General features: G+C 57.0%; 1 protein-coding gene across 5 annotated transcripts; it reads right to left on the bottom strand.

Moving 5' to 3' along the window:
* Positions 1–1,676: 1,676 nt before the first annotated feature.
* On the bottom strand, positions 1,677–16,879 carry RASGRP2 (RAS guanyl releasing protein 2). 5 transcript variants are annotated; one of them, XM_043927774.1, is made up of 18 exons: positions 16,174–16,297; positions 15,423–15,564; positions 14,194–14,335; positions 13,462–13,564; positions 12,871–12,933; positions 12,411–12,542; positions 11,676–11,826; positions 11,329–11,502; positions 11,052–11,168; positions 9,271–9,552; positions 8,240–8,317; positions 7,918–8,040; positions 7,470–7,585; positions 4,037–4,178; positions 3,734–3,770; positions 3,032–3,208; positions 2,064–2,128; positions 1,677–1,897 (listed from the first exon to the last, which is right to left on the bottom strand). In XM_043927774.1, exons 2-17 carry the CDS (start codon positions 15,528–15,530, stop codon positions 2,070–2,072), a joined length of 2,004 nt encoding a protein of 667 aa, XP_043783709.1. In that variant the 5' UTR covers positions 15,531–15,564; positions 16,174–16,297; the 3' UTR covers positions 1,677–1,897; positions 2,064–2,069. The 5 variants fall into 5 exon arrangements, with proteins under 5 accessions (XP_043783709.1, XP_043783690.1, XP_043783698.1 ...); XM_043927755.1 differs by lacking the exons at positions 15,423–15,564; positions 16,174–16,297 and adding an exon at positions 16,712–16,879; XM_043927763.1 differs by lacking the exons at positions 15,423–15,564; positions 16,174–16,297 and adding an exon at positions 16,367–16,574.
* Positions 16,880–17,284: the final 405 nt, after the last annotated feature.

Genomic DNA, 17,284 nt, shown 5'->3' with positions numbered 1-17,284 from the left:
TGGGTGTGTGCAGGGGTGGGGCGAGATGGAAGAGTGAGCACTTGTTTCTGGTCACCCTCCCCCCAGCTCCCTGGGCCACCTTTCCCCACCAAGGGCAGGAAAGGTCACCTGGCAGCTGCTGTACCTCCCTGCCCCTCCCCCAGCTACAATGATGTCTCTCCCCACCCAGGTCCAAGGCTCAGACTGCCGGATGTAGTTAGGGCCCACCGCATCCAGACACCTCCCCCCAGTAGGCACCCACTCAATATGGCCCTTCTCCCACGCGCAGTCCAGTGAGGACACACAGTGGAGGGGAATGCAGCAAACACAGCGTGCGTGCCCGTGCACACACATGCACACACGCACACAATGGGAGGCTCGTCCGCCAAATTCACACGGACAACCATGAAAAGGCAGTCGCATGTCACACTGTCCCGGCTGGAGCCAACCTGGGCACCCGTATGCACACACACACACCAGGGAGAGGCCGGCTGGGGCTGGGGGGCAGCAGGGAGGGGCGCCGACCAGGCTGCAGGATGGAGGCAGCGCGGGAGGCTGCGCAGGGAGCGAGCTGCTCTTCACAGCACAATCGCCGTCTGTTGTTATAGCAACTCAGCCCCCAAATCGTGAAACGGATATTACAGCCTCGAGAGGGGGAAGGGCGGGAGGGGGCTGAGGACGGAGGGAGGGGCAGTGTGGGGTGGGGGGCGGGAATACCCAACAGGTGGCCAAGCTGCAGCTGAGAAGTAACAGGGTGGGAGGCGGTACCCCAGGTGAGGAACAGGCCAGGGGTGTGTGGTCTCAAAGGCAAAGATGGGCTTGGGATCAAGGAAATTTGAGAGAGGGGTTGAGGCCATTGGCGGGTCCTCAGATGTTGCCTGTGGCAGCTAGGTGCCTCCACCCCCAGGACACCCTGCAGTTGCTGTAGGACAAGCCTCAGCTTGGGGCAGGGGGCCGGGGGAGGTAGCCCCCACTCTCAGATGGCTGTCTAGAGTCTCCTGACCCCAGGGGCAGCCTGACCCAGCTTCAGGACCTTTGGAAGACCCCCCAGCCCCGCCTTCTCACCCAGACCAGCCTTCGAAGTGGCCTTAGCCTTCCTCAGGCAGCGGTGACCCCCCTCCAAACCTCCATCACGCTGCAGACTCAGGAGGGAAGAGCTGGGTTAGGAGAGACAGCCAGAGGCTCAGAGCAGGATCAATATGCATTTCCTCTGGAAGTCACTGTCCTTCCGGCTGGCAGCACCAGGCCAGGAGGGTGCAAGCCCAAGGAGTGCAGCCCCACCTGCCCCCTTCCCTCACAGCCAGCACTCGGGGCAGCCCTAGCCCTCTCATGATTCTCTGTAGTGAGCTCCCCGTTGCTGGAAGTATTCAAGCAATGCCACCTGTCACGCAAGGGACTTTCAGCTTCAGACTGAAGGCTATGGCTCTACATGACTACCAGGCTCAGCAATTCTACTTCCAAGTCTTATTCCCCCAAAATTCTGGACTCCTTGAGATTCTAGACCCTCCCCAAACTCCCTGTTCTGAGGTTTCCTGGTTCTAAGGCTCTATCCCCCAGAATTCTAGTCCCCCCAAGATTCCAGCACATGCGATTCCAGATGTCCCAAGATTCTCTGACTACAGGGTTTTAGACTCCACAGTTCTAGTCCCCATGATTTACAGACCCCTATCCCCCATGAGGATTCTAGGCGCTGATGGTCCAGGTTAATTACACGGGCCTTTTTATTCCATCTGGAAAATACAAATATTCACAAGAGTCTGTACAATCTTAGGGACACCAGTCCTGGCCCTGCCCTCAGCCACATGCTACCCTCATGCCCCTCCCCCCAGCCCCAGCCTGCTGCCTCAGCACCCCAGGCTCCCTGCTCTGGTCCAAGTCTTTTCTCCAAGGCAGGCATGAGTGCTTGATCCAGTCACAGCTGGGAAGAGAAAAGCAGAGGTTGTAAGGAAGAGCCTCCTCGCCCCCCAAAAATGTTGGAGTCTGCCTAGCCTGGGTCATTTGGACAGAGCACCCACCCCCTCTTCCCCCGCACATTGCCCTAGCCCTGAGTAGGGAGGCTCTGGGCAGGCTACAGGGGGACTTACCATCAATTACAAGTGGATGTCAAACACGCCGTCCTCCACTGTCTGAACCTCCTCCTCTCGGATCTCTGCAGGGAGGGGGGTTGCAGGACCAACTCCTGGGCCCCTGGGCCCTGAGCAGTCCTGCCCCCCTCATCGAAGGCACCCTGACCCAATCCAGAAGCAGAACCATCCACCGGAAATCAACTCACTGAATGACTAAACAACCCCAATTTTTGAGGCTCTTTTTCTAAGTTTTCAGTTTGCCACAGCTTTTTCGCAGCCACAGATTTATCGGTGCAGTTTGCTTAAACATCAATTTTGTGTGTGTCTCACATTCTAGACCCCAGCACTTCTGGAAGGCTTGAAGCAAATGGTTTTATCTTTTCTATTTTTGAGAACTTGTGCCCTGTGCCTGCCTCTATTTTTGAAGACTTATGCCAATTTGAACAGTTGTGGTCAACTGCCTTACATCCCAGTTTAACATGGTTGTTCAGAGTGTTCTCAGCAAAATAACCATTTGAGGAACTGTCATTCAGAAAACTGACCTATAACCACCAATGACTCTAAGAGAGCTGCTGGGAGATTTGGGGGCAATGGACTTTTCTCAGAATAGCCTCCAAAACAGCCAAAAAGGGAAATACAGGCAAGTGGTTTAAAAAATTCCTTCTCCAAGCCCATTGTCAATCCCCCTAACAAAATAAGGGTGCAAATGGAATCTTGAAGTCTCTTTCGCTTTTACTCTGTTTTTATTTATGAGTCTCTGTTCTCATCAGCCTCAAAGTGTTGAGGGCTCCCTGGTTACCTCCTGGCACCCTTATCTGTCCAGCCCTCCTCTATCCCCTCCCCCCCCCCGCCCCGCCCTCCAAATAAGACAATTACAAATGCTGCAATGACTTCCATCCTGGAAAAGTTTCTATACTTTGCCACCATGGGCCTGCCTCCCTCTCTCCCTCCCTCCACAGGCCAGTACAGAAAGGGACCCCTCTTACCTGGAGGCCGGGAGCCCCGTCTGCCAGGGCGGGGCAGGGAGAAGCTGAAGGCGCGATGGTGGGTATGTGTGGGTGAGGGAGAGGGCGCAGACCCCTCCAGACTCATACTCTGGGCCCGGCGCCGGCACTCGACTGACAGGCGATCCTTGCACTGCTTGTGGCAGTTCACACCACAGGCTGGGGAGGCAGATGGGCAGCCCAGCCAGATCCACTGGTCAGACCACCCCTCATCCCATTCTGCAGGCCTGCACTTCTCCCCAGGTCCCTTTGCTCCTAAGCAGCTGCCCCACCAAAACAAGAGCTTCCTTTCCAAACGCTTTCTTCTTCCTACTTGCCAGTCTGTGCCCTCTCCAAAACTCCCGATTTCTGGGCAGCTGCCTCACCAAAATAAAAACCCTGGGGTACGTTTTTTGTTTGTTTGTTTGTTTGTTGGCCATGCGGCAAGGCATGTGAGATCTTACTTCCATGATCAGGGATGGAACCTGCGCCCCCTTCAGTGGAAGCAGAGCCTTAACCCCTGGACCACCAGGGAAGTCCCAATCAAAACCAAGTTAAAGGCTACCCCCTTCACATCAATCAGCATGCCTCTCTGGCCCTAAGGTTCTTTACTCCTTGACAATTGCCCCACCAAAATAAGACTCTCCATCCAGATAGTAACTCTTTCCCCCAAAACAGCCCAGCAGCCCTGCAGCTCCATCTCACCTCGGCATTTGAGACCCTGCTTGTAGATGCCCAGGATCTGAAATAGAGGAGGGGGGTGTGGTAGGGGGAGCGGTTTAGAGAGCATGACTCTTCTTCCTTTCTATGGACAGGGACTGGAACTGACCCTTTCTGGAGTCTTAGGCCCCTCAGGGTTTGGTTCAGACCAGCAAGAGGAGAGGCAGGTGGAATTAAGGCTAGCCTCGATTGAGAAGGCTCCGGCAGGGGGGCGGGGCCAGGAGGGGGGGCGGGGCGGGGATGGAACCCGGCCGGTGCTGTTGCGGTGTGGCTTGGGCGGGGGCTCACCAGGGCCTTGCAGTGGCGGCAGGCGACCGGGCGCAAGGAGTTGCTCTCGTGGAAGTTGTGTACGAAGCCCATGCGGCCGCCCAGCATAGAGCTGGAGCGCAGAAAGTAGGAGACCATCTCCTCCTTGCTGATGCAGCCGTCCCTGTCCGGGGGAAGTCGGGGGGAGGGCCTCAGCTCCGGGGGGGGGGGGGGGCCTCCCTGGGACCACCCACCACCCGCTTAACCCAGCCTACAGGGAAAAGCCCTACCAAATTAAAGGTCATCACGGGACTCCTGACTTTTGACCTTCCGTGCGGGAAAGAGAAAGAGCACCAGACTTGGAGTCCAGCAGATGTAGCAGCAGCTTCTAACTAGTTGTGTGGTCTTGGGCAAGTCACTTGCCCTGGGTTTCCTCGCTGGGAAAATGGGGATCATAATTCCTGCCTACCCACTTCACAGAGCTGGCGAGTAAACTAAAATTGCTCTGCGCTTTCCCGTGGGCTTATCAGCTTCTGTTTCCCAAAGTGAGCTCTGTGGAACACCGGTTGGGATTCCTGAGAGTCAGGAGCTCTCTGATGAGTTTGGGGACCAGGTAAGATTGGAAAAAGCTGCACCTGTCTCACTCCTGCAGAATCCTGCCAGACAGGTAATCCGGGGTTTCCCAGAGCCCTCTTTTCATCTATTCAGGTATTTTAGGGAAAGAGTGAGCACTGTGCTCTGGAGATAGAACTCAGTTCTAATTTGGGCTCTATTTCTCTGTGCGACTTCTTCCCCGTGCCTCGATTTCCTCTTCAATAAATGGGGATGATGATAGTTCCTGCATCTCAGAGGGGTTTGGGTTAAGAGTTGAATGAGATGGCACACGAGGCATTGACAACAGTGTCTGTAAAGGCTAATAGGTGCCGGGCCACTGGGAGCTATTTCCGTCAGAGGTGGCCTTTATCAGAAACTCCTGCCTATTAGTACTTGGGTGGTCCAGGTGGTTCTTCAAATCAATGGCATGTTGGGACAACTGACCATCTCAAAAATATAAACTTAGGCTCTTATCTCATACTGTGCATGAAAACTAAATTCCCGCTCAATTGAAGACATTAATGTAAAAAAATAAAATTCTCCAAGTATCTGAACAGGTCTAAGAGAAGAATTTTGTCATCTGGAGGGGATAATAGCCCTTCTACACATAACACAAATCCGAGAAGCCATAAAGGAAAAGACTGACATATTGAGCACACATTTTTTAAAAATTTTATATGGAAAAGGACAACATAAATGACAGACTGCGAAAAAATATTTTGCAAACATATTCAACACCAAGGGTTAATATCCATTAACAGAGAAATCAATGAGAAAGACTCACAAACCCAGTGGAATAATGGACAAAGAACATGAACAGGCAATTAACAGAAGAAATAGAAGTGGCCAATAAACATAGGAAGATATCCTACCCCCACTAATATTAAAGAAATGCAAATATAACCAAGACACCATTTGCCAATTAGACTGGCAAAATTATAAAGCTTATTATAGCATCCACTGTTGGCAAGGAAGTTGAGAAATGGGCTCTCGTTCACTGCTGATGGGGGTGCAAGCTGGCACAACCTTGCCTGAGGTCACTTTGGCAGTCTCTCTCCTAATTTAGAATGTGCATATCTTTTGATCCAATTATCCCACTTCTAGGAATTTCTCCTACAGAAATAGTGGCCCGAGTGCATCAGTACAATGTTCACAGCAGCATAGCGGATATTAATAGCGAAAAACTGGGAACAGTCTACATGTCCATCAGCAGGAGAATGGGGAGGCAGATGACGGCCCGCCACCCAGTGTAATGCTCTGCAGCTGTTCTAAAGAATGAGGTAGTTCTGCCTGAATCGGCCTGGAAAGATGTCCATGATGAGGGTTTAAGTGGAAAACAAAAGTAAAAAAGAAAAAACACAAAGTGTGCGATTCTGTCAAGACAGTGATTTTAAAACAAAAACAAACAAACAAGCCCTGAGAACCCTACTGCCACAAAAACCTAGATGCTGGTTTAAATATATCAAAAATTGTTTTAAATGCACAGGTGAGTTTGCAAGAAATGGAAACTCCCAAGTTCCAGAAACAGAGATCTTCAAATTGAGGCAGTGAGTTGGGACCTGATGGTACAGCTGCCCCAGGAGCCAGGTGCTGGGTTTTGTTACCTGCCTGGGACCTGCAGGAGATGGGGAGTTAAGGCTGAGATGCCTGCATGAAGCTAGGGTCTTGAACGTCTCCAAGGGCTGCGCTGTGCTTAATCGCTCAGTCGTGTCTGACTCTTTGTGACCCCATAGACTGTAGCCCACCAGGTTTCTCTGTCCATGGGGCTTTTCCAGGCAAGAATACTGCAGTAGGTTGCCATGCCCTCCTCCAGGGGATCTTCCCAACCCAGGGATAGAATCCAGGTCTCCTGCATTGCAGGCAAATTCTGAGTCACCTTGCAGGGAAGCAAGGGCTGCACCCACCCTAAAAAGTGTGGCCTGGAAAAAAACCTACCCGACCCAGGGAGGTGATAGGGAATTGTTTTCAACTCAGAGAAAACTGTCTTCAACTATTGTTCTCAACTCTAGGAGGAGAAACAACTTAACTATAATGCATGCTACTGGTAGAACTAGATTTATACCATAATCTGGTTTGCCTGTGAAACAGACACAAACAAACAAATTCTCTTATCAATTTGCACCATCCATGGAAAAGATTGGAAAGATACAGGCATTGCCACACCAGTAATGTTGCTAATGTTGTAGTTACTACTGACAACCTCTTAAGTGGGAAAGGAGGAAGGGAATTTTCGCTTCTTATCTTATACACTCCATTCACTATAAATCTATTTTATTACCTGGATTTTTTTAACCATGGGTTTTTATAATATGAAAAAAAGCACAGCTTTTTGAAATCTGGATAACATTAAAAAGTCAACTTGGGATGGACTATAAATTTTGATTGGAATTTTGTCTGCTCAGCAAAACAGGGGTGTGAACACGGTTCAGGGGGACACGTATAACCTACTTCAGAGAACCAGCTGTTTGTCCAAATTGTCGGCATGTGAATTGGTGATAAGCAAGTGGGTGCCGCGAGTTACAGGCCTTTCTTATCTATTCATTAAGACATGCTACCCAGTTCAGCTTGCCCACACTTTTTCTCGGTTGTGAGCCCCACAAATAAAGTGGCATTTATGTAGCAAGAGTCCCCAGGAGGCCACAGTCCTTGCAAGATTCAGGTGGAGATGCCCCCCACCCTCTGGCTCATCGGTCTGAATAAGCGAGGTAACCCTGAGCCTCCGTAGCTGGCAGCCTCCCAGAAAATAAAAGCCCCTCCCCACATGGGTGGCTTCCCCTGCCAAGATCATCTGGTTCAATGGCCTCATCCTTCTCAGGAGGAAGCTAAAACCCAAGGGGAAATGAACCTGCCTTCCCTCTGCCCCTGCCCCCAGGCCTCTCACTGGTTCTGGTCGAGGTCCCCAAAGGCGCTGAGATAAGGAAAATTCCCACGGATGATCTGGAACTCCTCCTGTGAGATGTGGCCGTCCCCATCGACATCAAAGTTCCGGAACACAGACTGAAGTACACAGAGGGACATGTGGGGGGCGGGGAGGGTAAAGGGGGCCTTGGCCCCATCCTGCCCACACTCCCAGTCCGAGTTAGGAAGCCTGGGCATCTAAGAGGCGGGCAGCTGTCTCTCTCCCCCACCACCTCCCTTCTCCATACCCCGGTCCCAAGGCCACCCATCAGCTGCATCCCATGCCTTCTGTCGACCGAGCATTGGCCTTTGAACCCAGCACTGTTGGTGGCTCCCAGGGCAGTGCCCTGGTCAAACCAGCCTTGACTGACCACTACGGACCTGTCCCCCCTGCCCCACAGGCTCCAGAGCTGGTGGCCACGGAGTCTCACCTCCACCATCTTCTCAATGTGCTCCACCATGATCGCCTGATCCAGCTTGGGTTTGGCAGCTGAGGTCCACTCCTCCAGCACCGGGGGCCGGGGAGGTGGTGTGCAGGTGGTGGGACTGGTTGGCTGTGGAAATGGTCAAAGCTGAGCGAAGGCCAGAGGTGAGGGAGCCCAGGGCCCAGTGGAGGAGAGCGGGGCCAAGCTCTGGGGACAAGGAAGCCTGCCCAACAAGCAGGATGGGTGAGGTAGCCTCTAAGCCTGGGAGGGCCAAGGTGAGGGAGGAAGAGGATGGGCTAAGCGGGTAGGCAGTGGCTCCCGCCCTCACCGAGGACTTGGAGCGCGGTTCCCGCTGCAGGGACAGCTGATAGAGCTCATCCTCCGTCTGATATTGATCCAAAGACACCTGGGGGGGGGGGGGGGGAAGAAGACTAATTCAAAGGCACCTGGGACACACCAGTCTGATCACACCCACTGTCTGTGCTGCCCTCAGGAGCCCAACGCCCAGAACCCAGACCCCCAGGTCTACCTGAGGGTCACAGCCCAGCCCCAAGCCTGGCCCAGAAGCTAGACTGAGGACCAAGGCCAGCCTAGAACACACCCCAGCAACCACACGCCAGCCCAGCACACAGCCCAGAACCCAGAGCTTGGCCCCAGGCCTTGAAGACAACTCGCTGCTAAAATCTCAGCCAGGAATTCAGGTCACAACCCAGCAGAGAGCTCTGAAATCCCCCCTCCCAACACAGCACCCAACCCAGCAACCAGATTCCAGCTCAGATTTCAATTCCCCAGTCCAGCCCAGAGCCTAGAAATAGGTTAAGGCTTCATACCAAACCGTCAAACCTAAGCTCCAGCCCAATGATTAGAACCCAGTCCAGATGTGGACTAGAACCCAACTCCTACTCCAGAGCTCAAGTCTAACACCAAGCGTAGAACTTCAGAGCTCAGGGCCATGTTTAAGAGCCACCCCTGCAGAATTCCCTGGTGGTCCAGTGGTTAAGACTCAACATTTTATCTGCTGAGAGTGAGGGTTCAATCCCTGGGCAGGGAACTAAGATCCCGCAAGATGTGTGGGGCAGCCGAAAAGTAAAAAACAAAATAAAATAAAAGCCACCCCTCTACCCAGAATCCAGAGTTTAACCCCAAACCTTGAATATAACCCACCGCTAGGAACTCAACCCAGGGCTCAGACCCAGCCTCAAGCCCTCATGCCAGCCTCAGGGGTCCACAACCCCATCCAGAGCTTGGAACCCCACTCCAAGGTCACCCCAACCCAGGGGCCCAGGCTGGGTCTCGGCTCCTCGACCAGAAGTGAGAACCCAAGGCCAAGCCCGCAGGACCAGGGGCCCGGCCCCTCACCGTCAGCAGGCTCAGCAGGTCAGGGTTGGCTTGCACCGGGGGCCGGAGGCTGGTCACCATGGCTAGCTCCTCCAGGATACTGAAGAGCTGCTTCATCTTGGCCCCGTTGAGTCGGGTCCGGGCGGGGTCCAGCCAGTCCGGCAACGCCAGCTGCAGGGCTACCAGGTCCTTGAGGTGAACACCCAGGATGGGGAAGCGGAAACCCACGCAGGCCGCCAGCCGGCGCCGGTAGTTGCTGTAGTTGCCAGTGGCCGTCACCAGTTCTGTCAGACCTTCCCAGAGCTGGAGGGCAAAGAGCAGAGAGTCACATACACACACACACATCACATACACAGAGCATATCACAGGCTCTCCTCTCCCTGCCCAGCCCTGGAAACGTGGGAGAGCCTAAGCAGTCAGAGTCAGGGATGGGTGAAAGGTCAAAAGCCTCCCTCCTGTCCCCCAAGGCTGACTCCCCTAGCCCTTGGCAATCCAAATTCATAGGTCATGAGTCCAAAGGGGTGCCCACTACCAAATAACACACCTCCCCAGCAGTCCTGGGCACAGATTATCAACATTTAATAGAAGAAACTGAGGCTCACGGAGGCAGAGCAGCGCAGGAGAAAGATTTCCAAGAGTATACTTAGCGGTGTCATCCCTAACAGCCCAAACTGGAAAGACCTCAAATGTTCAACAGTAGAGGAGATACACAAATCGAGTGGACAAAAATATTATACAGCAATGGAAACAAATGAATAATTGCTGTGCAAAGCAGAATGTAAGAATGAAAGAAGCAAGAAATAACACACACAACATGATTTCATTTATAAGAAGCTCAAAAACAGACAACAAAATACCCACATGGTTTTGAGATGCATATACAGGTGGTAAAGCCATCAAGAAAAGGAAAGTTGGGAATTCCCTGGTGGTCCAGTGGTTATGACTTTGCCCTTCCACTGCAGGGAGCACGAGTTGGGGAACTAAGACCCCACAGGCCGTGCTGTGTCGCCAAAATAAATAAATAAGTAAATATTTTTTTAAAAGAAAAGGAGGTCATCATCCTTAGGAAGGTCATGACGCTGGTTACCTCTGATGAGGAGGGAGGTTACCTCTAAGGGCTGGGAGTTTCAGGGGCTGGCAATGTTCTACTTCTTGACCTGTCTTCTTTTTTTTTTTTTCTGACCTGTCTTCTTTCTAGTTTTTTTAAACTGTGAGGGCTTCCCTGATAGCTCAGTTGGTAAAGAATCTGCCTGCAATGCAGGAAACCCCGGTTTGATTCCTGGATCGGGAAGATCCCCTGGAGAAGGGATAGGCTACCCACTTCAGTAGTCTTGGGTTCCCCTTGTGGCTCAACTTTGATCCCCGGGTTGGGAAGATCCCCTGGAGAGGAATCCATACATGTGTTTTATAGACTTGTCTATATGCATGGCACCAGATATGTATTTTTTTAAATGAAATAGGAGCTTCCCAAGTGGTCCAGTGATTAAGACTCCAGGCTTCCACTTCAGGGGGCACAGGATCAATCCTTGGTCAGGGAAGTAAGATCCCACTTGCTGCACAGCATGGCCAATAAAATAAAATAAGCAGGAGAAGAGAAAAGCATGAGCTTTGAAGTTCGGCACACCCATGAGACCCCTCTCTGCCATCTTTCATTGTGCAGCCTGGGAAAGGGTTGAACCCCCAGCCTCAGTTTGACCTCATTTATCAGATGAAGAGGGAGTGACCAGTCCCCAGCTGGGCTGGTAGTTCTCACGAGGCCATCCCTAGGAAGGCTGTTCCCCTGACCCCGGGGTCTCAGGCACCTTGATGGTCTCCGGGCTCACGTGGCTGTGGGTCTCCTTGAGGCGGGAGATGGAGCTGTGGCTCAGGCCCCCAACCACTGCCATCAGCGTGTTGAAATTCTGCAGCTGCAGGAGTTTCTGCGGGATAAATGGGGAGGGAGGAGGCAGTGAGTCACTGAGAGGGCCCAGAATTTGGCCCAGCTTTTCTGGAGAAGATCTGGCAGTGGGTTAGGGGAAAGGAGGGACTCGGCCCAACAGGGGCAACTGGGGGAGTTGGGGGTGGGGGAGGGGCGGACACCTCTGCCACGTGGACGAAGTGTGTGATGACCACTGCCCGTTGCGGGGCTGTGGGCTTGCTGAGAATCATCAGCTGCACCCACTGCGAGACACTGTTGAAGAGGGAGATGAATCGCTCCAGGACCGGGTTGTCCACTGTGCAGCCATGAGTCACGAAACTGTGATAGTCCTGGAACTGGGGGCGCAGGGGCTTCAGCACCCAGGGCTCCCCCTCACCGATGGCTGCTCCTCCCCCTCCAGCTGCCCTTTGGTAGTTACCCTGTGGCCCCAGATCCCGCCCTGCGACCCCGTCCCTCCTGACACCCCCTCCCCAGCCCACACCCGACTCCTGACTGAAAGCCCCCGCACCAGGATCTTGCAGAAGGAGCGATATTCCAAGTAGGTGAGATGTGCCGCCAGCTCCAGGGGCTCCAGGTGGTCAAACAGCAGGGACATCTTGCGCTTCTTCTGTTCCACGGGGTTCCGCTGGGTCACCTGACGCTTCCACTTGTAGGTGGGGCTGGGGGGTGGGCGGGACAGGGGCAGTGAGTCCTTTGCCGGAGATGCCTCACCCCTCATTGCCCCACACTCAACGCCACTCACACTCACGGCGAGACACTGGGCAGGACACCGATGTCCCCCATCCGAGCAAAAAACTCCTGCCATCTCCCCCCATCGCCATGTCCTCCACACAGATTTATGGAAGACCTAACTCTGTGCCAGGCACCAGGCGCTGGGGTTACAAAGATGAGCCAGACACGGTTCCTGCCCGTGAGGAGCTCAGAGTCTACTGGGGGAGACAGACGCAGAAACAAACACAACACAGCGTGTTGTGCGGAGGCCCAAAGGCTGCAGGAGGAGGCGCCTGGTGGGGGCAGGGGGCTGTGGAAGATGCAGCGGGAATGCCAAGCTGGCCTGAGACTAAGAAAGGCCTTAATCCCCAGCCGAGGCATTCTGAAGAAGATAGGAGGAGCCACAGGAAGTTTTTCAGCAAGAGTAACACGACCCTCACACCACTGCAATCAACGAACGTTTATTAAGCGCAAATGGTGCGGGATGCTGAGCGCCCCTCCCAGCCCTGAGAGCACCCCCCACCCCACGCACACGTTCTCGATGTCGATGAGGCTGCTGTGTCGGCGATTCCCTTCTTGGTCTAGCAGAGCCTTCAGCTCCTTGATCTGCTCAGCAAGCTCAGGATTCAAGTCAAACTCAGCTGGGAATGCTGAGATCCAGTACCTGGTGGAGGTTCAGAGTCACCCAGGGGCAGGCCTTCCCCCACCTCCCCTAGGATGGTCATTCCCCCAAAGAGGGGGAGAGGGCCTCAAACTGTGATCCCCCTCACCCAGCTCTTTCCTTCCCCAACCCCATTGGGCAGATCAGAAAACGGGGACTGGGCAGAGCCAGGAAGGGGCAGGCCTGTGGCAGCACACCCACCATGGACAGAGCCCAGGTTCAAACCCACATGACCAGCTCCCAGAACATGCTATTTCTACTCCTTCAGGCCAATCAGAAGCCTAAGGGAAGGGAGCAGAGGAGGGGCCAGAGCCCCAAGAGGAAGACTCACCTGACCAGATGGCATGTTTTCACCTGCAGCGAGCTGGAGTTGTCCTTCCGGGATTGTTGGTAGGTGAAGGAGAGTTAAGGAAAACAAGGATGGGGGCTTATTCTAGAAAAGGAGGCAGGGGATGGGACCTGAGCTCCCCGGGGAGGCAGAGGGCAGGGCCTGGTACTAGAAGAAATCTGGGGGATGGTGTCTGGCGTGGGGCAGGGCCCAAGCTCTGGAAAGGAGCCGAAGGCAGAGGTGAGCTGTGAGCTTTGGGAGGGCACCTGGGTAGAATGGGGGTCAGGCTGGGAGCAGGACCTGGGTTCTGGAAGAGAAGCAAGAGGCGGGACCTGGGCTGGGAGTAGGGACCGGTCCTAGGCTGTAGAAGAGACAGCAAGGCCAAGGTTAGGGAGAGGGGGGGGCGAGGTCTTAGTTCTAAGGGGAGGGAAGGGGCGGGGCTTGGGCCCAGCAGAAGCCTGGGCCCATCCTGAATCCTATCAAGTGGGGGTGGCCCACGTCTAGCAGCGAGGCCCATCCTCTGCCCGGACTGGGCAGTGGGGCTCGCTTACGGACTGGGACTGCAGGGCCCTTGGCAAAGTCGGCGAAGGATATATGTGGAGCAGTTTGGCCGCCAGCTGAGAGGAAGGGATGTACCAGGGGTGCATCATAAGGAACATGCGCACCAGCTGCGGGTCCCGCACCTTCCCGGAGTCATCTAACTCCGAGGGGCCAAAGAGAAGCGGGTTGACACTTCGTCCCGCGGTCCCTACAGGTCCCTACCCTGCAGCCTGCTGGATGTGGCTCCCAGCCGCCTCCTGCTTTCCCAGGGTTCCGAAACCAGGAGGCGCATTATAAAGAAAAAGTGGGGTGGAAGGGGGACAAAGGCAGGATCCGAGGAACCGAGGGATAGGAACAGTCTGGGTCGGGCCTGAGTCCGGAGGGGAACCAGCTGGGGCGGAAGAAGCCTGGGTTCCCCGGGGTTAAGAATCCAGAGGTCATTTCCTGAGTGCTTAGGGAAGGGGCACCCCTTCACCACCCCACCACATCAGCCGGAAACAGCTCCCAGACCGAGATAGCGAGGGGGCCTCCGGATCCCCCGGGGAGACAGATAATTCTCCTGTTAGAGAGTCCGGGTACCCCGCCATCCCTCCCTTCAAAGCCGGCATACTAGGGAAGGGAAACATTTTCTCTTTCTGCAGCATGTGGACCTCTCCACCCTGCGATGAAGGGGAGATTTTCGCTAAAAAGGCTGCAGGATGCAGGCTGGGTGGGTCCAGGGCCGAGATCTGCCCAGGGAGGCAGGGGTCCCGGCTCAGGCTGGGTGTGTCCTCCCGTGCCACTCACCAAAGGCTTCGATGCAACCACGGAGCAGCTCCTCCACCGTGCAGCCCTTGTCCAGGTCCAGGGTGCCCGCCATGGCCGCCGGCACGGGTGGGCTCGGCCGAGCTGCGCTCCGGGAGCCTCCCACGGGGCTCGGACCGGACCCCTGTCCGGAGAGAGAGAGGCAGAGCCGGAGTCGGCGCCGGCCAGCGGAGCGGCCCGGAGGGCAGAAACGGGGCGGGGCGGGCACGCCCCCTGCTGGGCAGGGGCGGAGTCGTTCCCCCGCGGCCACGCCCCGGGGTTAAACGGTCTGGCCCGGGATGGTGCAACCCACCAGTTGGGAAATGAACTGGCCAAGAAGCTTCCGGCCCACCCTGGGAGCCGCGGGAGGGCCGAGGGACTCCCCGGGGATGGTCGGTGTCCCAGTCGCCCTCTCCGTAGGCCCTCTCTTCTCCTCACGTCCTCTCCCCAGAGGCACCTGCAGCACCCCGCAGCTCAGTTCTGCGCCCCCTCCCGCTTCCCTCCCTCCACAGCCTCCCTTCCCCCGCAGGGTTATTTTGGGAACCCAGAGCCTGAGGGGACCTCAGAGGAATTTCTCCCTGGGATGAGAAGGGGGGAGGAACCCAGGCGTCCTGCCCGCGTCGCCCCCTCCCGGGCTCCCAGGAAGAGGAGGCGGGGCTGCGGCAGCCCCCAGGGGCCTGCCCTCGGGGAGGCGGGCTGGGGTGGAGAGGAACATTCCTGGGAGCGGGGGGTGGGGGTGGGGGAAGAGGGGCGGAGGGGGGGAGCCCCCTGCGGCCCGGAGGCGTCAGCGGGAAGCTTGGGCCTGGGAACTGCGCGCTCCCGAGCCACCTCCTCCGTGAAGGCCCCAAGGGTCCCGGCTCAGCCGTTCCGCAGGCCCTCTTCATCCCCAGTCTCTGACGCAGGGCCCCCGTACTGCACAGTCGAAGTGGGGGCACACACAGGCCTTCCACACTCGGGCGGAGTGGGGTGCCCAGAAGGGGGCGCTAGCGCCGTGGAGGGTGGAGTGCCCCTGTTGGACTCCACCAGCAACTCCAGTCACTGGAGGGGATTTACGCACCCAGGCAGAGACACACTCACTCCACACCCCAGGCCAGGGACCCACATCGGAGTGCAAGAATGCCTGAGGCTCCCAAACAGCCGGGCCTCAGGCAATTACCTCCCATCCTCTCACTCACCCAATGGCACCCCACAGCCCCGCACACCTGAACGAAGGAACCCGCGGGCACACATACCCAGTCCTCTACCCCAGAAAGCAAAACCGTTGAAGGGGCTGGCTTCCGGCCGTGCTGCTCACTAGACCAGACCAGCCTGGAGTTCCGAGGCCACGGCAGCGCTGACATCCGCACACGTGTGCGCACACGCAAGACAGTGCACCTACATGTATGTACACTCTTCCACACATGCACACGCCCGGTGGGTGCGCACACACGCCCACTCCAACCCCCGCCCCCTTCATCTGCGATCCAGGGCCGGCCCTGCGGCCCCAACGACCTGACAGCCCTCGCCCCGGGACACTGGCAAAGCCTTGCCCCACACAAGGTCCCCTACCCATACAATACTCCCCCGGGCAGGGAGTGGGGAGCGGGGGAGGGGGGGCTTCTCTATGGAGTTCTCTGGTAGACTTTTCCTAGGAGCCACCCAGAGGCATCCCGCCCGGCTCGGCCGCTTCCTCCCTATGTGACCTTGAGAGTTACTCGGCCTCTCAGAGCCTCGGTTTTCTCATCTGTCAAATGGGGGGTTCGCCGAGGAAGGTCCCGCTGAGACGTGGCTAGGAAGACCCGGGTGCGCCGCGGACGCCGCCCCCTCCCGCCGTTGTCCAGGGGGCTTTGGATCTCTCGGTAGGTCCCTCCCACCCCCGACCCGGGCTACAAACTCCCCACCGACCAACCCACCCGCCGCCCCCAGCCCGTCTGCGCCGCCCTGGGGGGCCCCTATGGGCCGGGCCTCCTCTGCCCCGCGCCCCGCCCGCGCTCGCTCACTCACACTTGGGACCCCGCGGCAAGGAGTCCGCACCCGGCCCGGCAGGCGCCACCTCCGTGCGCTCCCGCCCGCCGACCTCTCTGCGGCTGCGGCTCCCGCCCGCTCTCCGCGCAGCGGCCGGGCTCCCCGCCGCCCCGCCCCCGCGCCGCGGCCGCCCCCTCCTCTCTCCTCCCCGCCCCTGCGCCGGGCTCCGCACCGCCGGCTGCGCCTCCCCCATCGGGGGCTCCCTCTCGCCCCGCACGCGGCGGTCCCTGCGGCAGCTTAACCCCTCCCCTGCCGCGCCGCCCGGGAGGCCAGGGCCGCGGGCGCGGGGGGGCTGCGCCACGAGCCGCGCCAAGGGTGGGAGAGCGGAGGTCAGGCCGCGCGGGACGCGGAGGGGGAAACTAAACCAGGGGTCCTCTCTCCCCACCCCAGACACCCCCATGCCCCCCGCCCTGGCTGGTGTTGGGCAGAGGAAGCCGGGAGGGGCAGGAAGCGGACTGCGGTGGGGAAGGGGCGCCCCGCCCAGCCCCCGGCCCGGGTTCCTGTTTTCGAGACAAACCGTTCCCACGGGGCTCACCCGGCCCGGGGCCGGGCGTCTTCCTGCGGGCAGCGGGAGGCCTGGCAGAGATGGGGGCGTGGGCGCAGCGGGTCGTTGTGATAGCCTGGGGGAGGGGCTAGGACAAGGTGGGAGCATTTGAGAGGTGTTTGTGGGGAAGAATGAAAACGCGGCTAGCGGGAGAAGGGGCCTCGGGGTCTGGGGATGTTGGGGGGAGCTCCAGTTCACACCGGAGGGACTGGGGCTCCGGAAGCCTGGCTCCCCATGGGGCCAGATGAAAAGGGGCAGCTGCAAGCGACGGTGGGTTCTTGCAGCTAGAAGACTGGAGCCCGGAGGCCTGGCTCCAGAGAAGCACATGGGAGGGGTAGCCGCAGGCGGTTGGGGTCCCCACAAGCCGGGCCGAGGGGAGCCGGTAACCATTTCCGGCCGTTCAGGTTCAAACACTCGCTGTAAAACCACCGGCCCCAAACAAATCTCTGAGACTTGCCCCGCCCTGCTACCGCGCTGGGGAGGCGGGACCTCCCCCACAACTCAATCTTGGTAATATGGGACCTAGAAACAGGCCCTTTCGGGTCC

This window comes from Cervus elaphus, chromosome 2, assembly GCF_910594005.1.
Source record: "Cervus elaphus chromosome 2, mCerEla1.1, whole genome shotgun sequence".
Taxonomy (NCBI): Eukaryota; Metazoa; Chordata; class Mammalia; order Artiodactyla; family Cervidae; genus Cervus; species Cervus elaphus.
This window is presented reverse-complemented; position numbering and strand designations above follow the sequence as displayed.